This window comes from Arachis ipaensis, chromosome B5 (genome assembly GCF_059453495.1).
Source record: "Arachis ipaensis isolate K30076 ecotype BB chromosome B5, ASM5945349v1, whole genome shotgun sequence".
NCBI lineage: Eukaryota > Viridiplantae > Streptophyta > Magnoliopsida > Fabales > Fabaceae > Arachis > Arachis ipaensis.
Window position 1 is genome coordinate 9,198,895 of NC_142440.1, and position 9,719 is coordinate 9,208,613.

The following is a 9,719-nucleotide window of genomic DNA, read 5'->3' on the forward strand; positions in this document are numbered from 1 at the left end:
ATGAATGTTATGTGTATAAAATTATAGATGCTAAGTTAAAAATATTTTCACAAATTCTACCATGCAAAATGATCAAACAATAAGTGACAAAAATAAAAGCAATTTAAAAAAAAATACTACATCATGAATAATGATTAGTATTTACAAAATTGAGATGAGTGAGTAATTTTTTTTTAAGAAAAGAAGATATATTATATATTTTTAAGGTTAAAAATAGAGAGTTAATATTCAATTTCGTCCTTTAAAAAGAATCCGTTCTCCAAACTAAATTTTTAAAAAAATAATGAATGAAAAATAACAAAGACAATGCTTATAAAAAAATTATTACATTGAGAATAAAAATTGAACAATTACAAAAATTAAAATGGATGATAATTTTTTTTTCTTTTATAATAACATCATATGTTTTTTTTTTTAGTGTTAAAAGTAAAAATATGACTAAACTTTTGAATTTATAAAAAATCAATTAAATATCAAAGATATCTATATAAATTACACATTAATTCTCATGATCGAAATCAATTAAATGTAGCTTAAAAAAAAGGGGTGGTGGAACATGATCATAAATGAGAGTATGAGACTGGACCAAATAAATAATATGAAAAATAGAAAATTTGAACTGTTTTAGGCTAAAATTGATGGGTTACCGAACATTACTTGTAGCATATATGAGTGGGATGAAATTAAAGAAGCAAGCATAGTTAATTGTAACGGAAAACGAAAGCAAAAACAGAAACAGTGATAAGGAGGAGACAGTAATTGAAAAGATGAAAAGACAATGATCCCAACTGAGTCTGAGAGAAAGAGAGAGAAGGTAGGGTGAATTGAAGGAGGGGAATACATTAATGATAGGAGTGACTGTGTACGCAATTGCTCACCAACACACTGAGTCACTGCTCTCTTCTCTGCTCTCTCCTCCTGTTCCCCTGTTCTCACTGTAACTCACCACCATCATTCTCCTTCCCTCTCTTTTGCCCCCCCACCCTCTTTTTCTTATTTTCACCTCCTTCCCTTTTACTACTTCAATTTCTTCCATTCCTCACTGCACCTTTACAAACATCTCTTCTCTCACATTCAATATCATTAGTAATTAATTACCATCTCCTTAATAGCTAGTGGTTATTACATTTAATGATTGCATTGTCGTTGACGGGTTTAATAATTTCACCAGTGACTACTTTAGTTTAATTACCTAAAAACATGTTAATATGTTTGACGTTGCCGTAACTTTTTCTGCATGAATAAACAACAATATAATAAAAAATATAGGACGAGGTATGTACGAAGAATTTTGGCCAAGTTTTTTTTATATGAAAAAAATATTAATATTTTTGTTCATACCAAAGTGTGTGTTGAACACGTGTCATTACTCTAACAATACGTAGAATATATATTAAATACGTATTAATATTTTAACAACATATTGTGTATTAAACACTTTTTTATATATTTACAATACATATATTTTAAATATTAATATTCAACAAAAATACCTTATTTATCTTTATACGAAGAATTTTATCTAATTACTACTTCTGATGAGTGAGTTCCTCTTCATTATTATTAAATCACATTTAGAAAGGATTATATATATAGCCATTTAAAAATAATTTGGGGATGATTTCGTCATTTTCACAGTACGCGTGAATTCCAATGACTAATCATAAAGGGGCGTTACTATTGGCATTTGCACCACTCATTTAAGTTTTTTCTAAGCAATGAATTTTCATCAGGTAGTGTAGGTGCAATGCAAGAGGACAATATCTATATTATAAATTATGTTGCACGTGGCATGATATCACTTTTATATTCATCGCCAAAGTTCCAAACGTATAGCCACAACTTGAAACTTCAAACCTCGTCTTTATCACCGAGTAACTTGCTAATCATGCATAAATAAATTAATCAAATAAAAATACACTAAAAAGATACTGTACATACCAAAAAAAAAATACGTTCAACATAAATACAAAATTTATTATTTTAAATTTATATTTTTAATTATTAATTTAATATTTTTTATCTAACAGTCTAATAATATTTTTAGTCTATATTTTTAAATATTATTAATTAATTATTAATAAAAAACAATAAATTATACTCAATCAAATATTTAAAAATATAATTACAAATGTTACGTAGTGTTTGCTATTATTGCTACGTGCTACCTTTTTTCACATGAATTTTATTCTATTTATTAGCTAATAATTATAAGAGTCAGCAGGACATTATATATGTTGGTGTATAGTTTTAAATATAAAGAACAACCTACGGAGTTAGTTTAAATGCACATATAATAACTAGGAGAAATAAGGGCAAAAAACCAATATATACCAAGGAGAGCTCAAAATTACCAATATCAGCCAAACCAGAAATTCATACCTGAATCAACCAGGACGAATTATTATATAATTCGAATCAATAAGATTCGAATTATACTCTCAAGTAATTCGAATTGATATAATTCGAATTATCTACATGCAACAAATGAACGTAATTCGAATCAATATGATTCGAATTATACTCATCCAAAACATCATGTAATTCGAATCAATACGTTTCGAATTTACATAACCTATTTCGAATTCAGTTAATTCGAATTACTAGGAGAAGTTTATGTTAGAGAGGTTCGAATCTAGTTGATTCGAATTAGGGCTAGAACCGATTTCCATAGTAATTCGAATCAAGTTGATTCGAATTATAACTGTTTCGGCTATAAAAGGAGTTCGAAGCAAGTTCATTCGAATCAGTTTGTCTTTCTCTAACCCCACCAAATCCCAGAGAAAACGACCAACCTTTCGTACGAGTAAGAGGAGATCGCCTTTTTTTGTCGATGGGGGACGATCCGGGAAGGCTTTATCGTTTGGATGGAGTTGCGCATATCGCCGGTGTCATCAACGACGAGGTTAGTGGTTTATGAAAGCGTTTTATGATAACGGTATTTGTTAATGGTTTTTGATAATGGTTTATGTTACTGTTAGTGGTTTAGGATAGTGGTTTAGGAGAGTGGTGCAGGCTAGTGGTTTATTGTTAATGGTTTTTTATAGCGGTTTATTTTAGTGTTAGCGGTTTAAGCAAGCGGTTTAGGCCATTGGTTTTTGTTAGTGGTATTTGAAATTGGTTTTTTTAAGCGGTTTGTGCTAATTGTTTTGGATAGTGGTTTTAGTGATGGTTAGCGGTTTAGGGGGTGGTTTGAGTTGGTGGTGTATGGTAGTGGGTTTTTTTAATGGTTTTTTATAGCGGTTTATTTTAGTGTTAGCAGTTTAAGCAAGTGGTTTAGGCCAGTGGTTTTTGTTAGTGGTATTTGAAATTGGTTTTTTTAAGCGGTTTGTGCTAATTGTTTTGGATAGTGGTTTTTGTGATGGTTAGCGGTTTAGGGGGTGGTCTGAGTTGGTGGTGTATGGTAGAGGGTTTTCTTAATGATTTTTTATAGCGGTTTATTTTAGTCTTAGCGGTTTAACTAAGCGGTTTAGCGGTTTAGTGGTTAACGGTAGCGGTTTATGATAAATGTGATCATGCATCTGTTTTTGTTAATGGTATTTGCACTAGGTTTGAGTGAGCGGTTTCTGTATAAAATGTTGGTCGTTTGTTTCATTTATCTTTTACACATGACGATTTATTTTCTGCTTCCTTATGAAACATATTGTATATGTTAGTGGGTTGTGCATATCTTCTAATTATGCGGTTTATGTACTGGCCAGCCTCGTCGTTGCATATCCAGCGTTAGGCGGCAGCAGGGGATGCGTCTTGATGAGAGGTACGTTCCGTACCTGCAGATGGCCGGATTGTACCATCTTGCGAGACTGAATGACAGATGGTTCCGACTAGACGAGCCCCTAGTCAGCGCATTCGTCGAGAGGTGGCGGCCTGAGACGCACACCTTCCACATGCCGTTCGGAGAGTGCACCATCACTCTTCAGGACGTCGCATACCAGCTGGGGTTGCCAGTGGACGGAGATTACGTTAGTGGTTGCCTGACAGACTTCCACCTTTACATTGAGGGTGGGAGACCTGCTTGGCAGTGGTTCCATGAGTTGCTCGGTGTTTTACCTCCCGAGAACCAGGTGCAGAAATTCGCAGTCAACTGCACCTGGTTTCAGGAGACATTTGCAGAGTGTCCAGACGGGGCTGATGAGGAGACAGTTAGGCGCTTTGTCCGGGCCTATATCATGATGTTATTGGGCACGCAGCTCTTTGCCGACAAGTCCGGCAACCGTATACACATCAGATGGCTACCTTATGTTGCTCGGCTTGAGGAGATGGGTCGCTACAGTTGGGGGTCGGCGGCACTTGCATGGTTGTACAGGTGCATGTGCCGAGTCACCAACAGACATGTGGTGAAGTTAGCTGGCCCTTTACAGTTACTACAGTCTTGGATATTCTGGAGGTTTCCCACTCTTAGACCATCTGGGTATGATGAGATTAGCTGGCCCCTTGCCTCGAGGTACCGTTATTGTTTTGTATTATATATGCTTCTCGTATTTATTTTCGATTATGAAACCAATTTTAATGTTTCTCCTACGCAGATGGTCTGGTTACAATCCTGGGATTAGCAACAAGGGACCTCGGGTACAGATGGCTCGCCTGAAGATCGACTTGTTACAGCCTCGGCAGGTAAGTACGCAGAGCATGTGTATTTCAAGTCATTGTTTCAGTTTATATTGTCCAACCCTTTTAATTTTTATTTTTCCAGTTCATATGGATGCCCTATAGCGCACTAGACGTCATCCAGGTTGTACATCCGGAGGTCTTGGAGCCTCGGCATACGATGTTATGGCGCTGCAGGACGTCCCTTATTTACTTTGCGGTTGTGGAGTGGCATCAGGTTGATAGAGTTTTACCTCAGTTTGGTGGCGTTCAGCCCATACCGTCTCCCGCCTTGAACATCGACTTCTTGATGTCGAAGGATGGGAGAGGAGGTGACCGTTGGTTCCCGGCACAGTACGCTGACTGGCACGTTCACTGGCAGGAGCGTGCGGAGCACATTCTACAGTTTGACATCGTCCCCGACCCCGGTCCGTCACACGATTTCTTGACATGGTGGTATCAGCACGGAAAGAGGTTTCTGTCGCCGGAGATGTTATTGGGGGATCCGAGAGGTATTCCTATTCCAGATGAGGCTACGCAGAGGGGTGCAGGTCGACTTCCAGATATGGACCGGGTCGAGGACGTTCCCGACAGACGTCGTATTGAGCGGAGAGCTCGAGTTGGGACACGTCGTAGCCAGCGGGAGTGGATCGGGGCGGATCTTGCTATGGATGACGTCGAACCCCCAGTTAGGGGTGGCGGGAGAGTTCGTGGTCGTGGAGGCAGGAGGAGAGTGGGTGCTGCTAGAGATGGTGCCCAGATGCCTATGGGAGGTGATGTTGCGGGGGTTGATAGGGCCCATCGGGGCGGGCATGAGGGTGGGTCGCGTGGATCTGGCATGGGAGATCCGACGACTCACACTGATGCTGGGCTTGGTGGTGGAGGTCTTGGAGATTACTTCGTAGGTGTTCCCGGTGATGATCATACCCTCCAGGAGAGTACTCCATGGGTGAGTCCGAGCTCGATGTTTGGAGACTTGCTTGCTAGTGATGGCATTGTGGCCGAGTTTGGTGGACCGCATTTCCTTGATGATATCCGGACTATCATGCAGGAGGATGAGGCTGCAGCCGGACGGGTTCAGACGACAGGGACACAGGCACCCCTGGATGTAGATCTGAACGAGCCTGCCACGGTAGCTCCCCCGCATCCTTTTGCCATGGGTGGGACCCCAGCATCTGCCCAGACTATTGGGTCACATTCAGTTGCCGGCCCGTCATCATCCAGACCCGTGCATGCTGCGCGTGTGACCCCGAGATAGCCAGTTCCGGATGACAGCGACGAGTCTATTGAGGATGAGGAGCCACTTATACGGAGGAGTTTCCGGACACGGGTGCCACGCCGTTGCGGCACTGGATCGCACCTATTTAGATGATTTACGGATAGTGGTGTATGTCATGTTGTTATATTTATATTGTCTACCTTATTGGTTGGTTATCATTGTTATGGTATGTACGTTGTAGTTATGTTATTTGATGTTATGGTATGTACTTTATTGTTTTGTTATGTCATTTACTATGATGTAATCCACTTTTATGTTATGGTATATAGTTTCATGTTATGTTATTCATTATGATTCATCCCTCGCGGTAATGTTGTTTGTTTTAGAAACTAATTTCAATCATTTAAAACATATTCAGCAGAAATATTTGGTCCGAATAACAAGTTTCATTACTAATAGGAAACAACTTAGTACAAAGGAGCACAATGGTTGCTAACTTACATAGAAGACAAGTGCTAATAGATTAAGAAATCTCCTATTGATTTCCAGCAGTCCCGCTGGGGCCTGCGCCTTGTGGACAACTACGCCTGGTGTGACCTGGCTGCCTGCAGAGGCCACATCTCTTTGGCCGGTTCGGATCTGCTTCATCCATGTTGGTGCGGATTCTTGTGGATCTAGGACGACCCTCCCTCGCACGCCTCATATTCGGATCCGGTATAACGGTTGGCCCTGCATAAGGTGGCCAGAAACCCTCTGGAATGGGAGGTGTGAATCCCATCTGATAGACACCAAAAACGGAACTCAGGCGATAGACCTCGTGGACGTAGGGCTGCCATGTAAGTCGTGAATAAGCACAACATGCCAGTGCGTGTGGACAGGGAAAATGAAGTGCTTGGAAGTATCCACAATCACAAGTCTTAGAACCTAACGAGACCCTGTACGTACCAAGGGAGAATGAACCTGTCGGAGTCGTCTCAGCAACGGTGTATTCCGAGTTATCCCTGTCGTAAACAGTCACCGTGAAGCACCTGGCTGTCTTCAGGTTGGCCTCGATACACTTTACTAGGTATTGACTGAATTGTTGTCCAGTACCCATCTGAGCCTCGGCCTCCCTTCCCTTACGGACAAATAGCTCAGCTAGCCTTCCGTATGTGGCCTTCACCAGCGAGCAAACAGGGAGGTTTCTTACCCCCTTCAGGATTGAGTTGACACATTCAGAAATATTGGTTGTCATGTGCCCGAATCTCCGACCCGCATCACAGTACTGTGTCCACAACGAATACTCGATTCGGTTCGCCCAGTCACACATTGCCGGATTCTCAGAGCGCAGAATGTCAAACCAGTAGTCGAACTCCACTTCAGTCTTCGCATATGCGGCGTTAACAAGAAGCCTCCGGGCATCTTTTCCCTTGAACGTCAATGCAAAGTTCGATGCAACGTGTCGAATGCAGAACGCCCGGTACGCAGCTGGGGGTAGCCATCCCCCATCCGGAGCCTCTAGTGCTGCCTTGATGCCATTATGCCTATCTGAAATAACTAACAGACCCGGCTGAGGTGTCACGTGCTCACGGAGGTGGGAAAGAAAGAAAGACCATGACTCAGCATTCTCACCCTCGACTAGTGCAAATGCCACGGGGAGGATGTTCGAGTTTCCATCCTGTGCAATGGCGACTAGCAGTGTTCCCCCATACTTCCCATATAGATGGGTCCCATCAATACTCACCAGAGGCTTGCAATGACGGAATGCCTGGATACAAGGGGGGAAAGTCCAGAACAGCCTATGAAAATAAACTTGAGACTCGTCAACCTGTCCCCCAACTCGAACAGGGCAAGTCCTGAGGACGGCTACAGTGCCAGGCATCGTCAGCTGAACTCCTAAAACCCACCTAGGGAGCTCGTTGTACGACTCGTCCCAGTCCCCATATATGACGGCAACGGCCTTCTGCTTCGCCATCCATACCCTCCTGTACGTTGGCCTGAACCCAAATTGTGCGGCCGTGGCATTTTGAAGGACCTTGATGTTCACAGCTGCATCAGCCCTAACCATCGGCATAATGAAGGTGGATATCACATGGTAGTCCAGACTCCTATGGTCGCTGGAGATGGAGCTGGCGAGACATGTATGCGGACCGTTGTATCGCTTCACTTCCCAGATACCCTTCCGCTGTCGGAGACTCATCCGAATGAGCCATGTGCACCCATTCCCAAACTCGGAACACTTTCCCACATACCTCCGATAGTCAGACTCAACGACCTTGTACTGGACCCCTCGGCGGATACTGTACGTCTTCACATTGAACAGCGCCTCATCTTTATCCTGAAATTGTTGGCCAACCTGAAACTCGTTCACACCGGCAGACCCCTCGGTATCTCTAGCGCCAAATCCTGAGGGCAGCAGAGCATTTTCATCCTGCCGCATGGCATCCAGGTCCAACGAGGAAAAATGGGGTGGATACTGCTGTGTGCCAGAACTAGATCCACCTGTAGCCCTTCTCGGAACAGTAGTTCCAACATCATCGCTGCTTTCATCAGCGATCAAATCCGGCTCCACGTCATCGTCATCTGGATCCTCAAACAAACCATCACCAACACCAGCCGGTGTGGGACAATGTTCCTCGGTGGGAATATGTTCCCCATGCCGAACCTCATCTCCAACATTCCCGCCCAGATCGACGGCAAACGAAGGGGACGCAACAGGCTGCATCGGTGGCTCATACACAGGAGCAGAGGACGAAGCAACAGCAGGTCTCGAGCTCGACCCGGCAACTGCGGCTATAGTATTCGCATTCCGGTTTGAACCACCCGAGCTAGATACCACATCAACCAACTTAGCCAACAACTCCGGTGTCCTTACCTCGGGAAACTGCCTACGACAAAGAAACATAACCTGCAAGTCCTCGTTACTGCCGATTGTGGAACAATCAAACTTCACGGTGTCATGGAGCACCGCTGTTGGAATGCGGTAGAAAAACTTCTTGACCCTTTTAACTCCTTCGAGACCAAGCTTATCCAGCACACAGCTAACAAGAGCATCGTAGGTGGTTGTTGGCGTCACGATAATACATAGTGGATCCTTATCAGTGAACTTCACGCCGGATCGAGTTTTTCTCTTAATCGACCCTCTATAATGTACCAACACTAGGAAACTCTCCTCACTAGCCATCTCCCCACTTTGTTCACAGCATCATGAGTTCACAGCATATATATATAGCCCTGGTTCGTGCTATATATATAATTCGAAACAAGTTGTTTCGATTTAGCACAACCTAACCTAGTAATTCGAACTAACTAAACTCGAATTCTTAACTTATAATTCGAAACAAGTTGTTTCGAATTATGTTGAAACACAAAATAACCTAGTAATTCGAATTAATAAGACTCGAATTCTTCATACATATTTCGAAACAAGTTGTTTCGAATTACCTTATATTGTCACCTTCATAGTAATTCGAATCATATTGATTCGAATTACTTTAAGTCGTTGCATGCACATAATTCGAATGAAATCAATTCGAATTACTTGATATCATAATTCGAATCTTATTGATTCGAATTACATAATAATTGGTCCTGGTGGATACAGGTGAAGATTTTTGATTTGGCGGATTTAGGTAATTTCAAATGCTCCTTGGTTTATTTGGGTTTTTTGCCCGAGAAATAATGTAAGTTTTTTTCAGTATTTTCCCCTACATACAAGTTACAAGTACATAATAACATAAACATGCTGAGCAAGTCAAAACTCAAAAGTAACGAAATAAAGGTGCAAAGTACAGCTACACGCATATAAGTTTGCACGATTCTTGAAGTGATCCAATGCATCAATATTAAATTGCCCCTACGATCTTCTTCTATATATAGTATAGTATTTCTTCTTCTATACATAGTAATATTTATTTGTTTTCTTATTCGATTT

The 9,719-nt window shown here is 41.8% G+C and overlaps 2 protein-coding genes across 2 annotated transcripts; both read right to left on the reverse strand.

The window, feature by feature from the left end:
* Positions 1-6,341: 6,341 nt before the first annotated feature.
* On the reverse strand, positions 6,342-7,853 carry LOC148563326 (uncharacterized). The gene has a single exon (XM_088486739.1). The coding sequence runs from the start codon at positions 7,851-7,853 to the stop codon at positions 6,342-6,344; it is 1,512 nt and encodes a 503-aa protein (XP_088342865.1).
* Positions 7,854-7,948: 95 nt separating this feature from the next.
* Positions 7,949-8,969, reverse strand: LOC148563327 (uncharacterized). Its single transcript, XM_088486740.1, has 2 exons — positions 8,038-8,969; positions 7,949-7,970 (listed from the first exon to the last, which is right to left on the reverse strand). Exons 1-2 carry the CDS (start codon positions 8,967-8,969, stop codon positions 7,949-7,951), a joined length of 954 nt encoding a protein of 317 aa, XP_088342866.1.
* Positions 8,970-9,719: the final 750 nt, after the last annotated feature.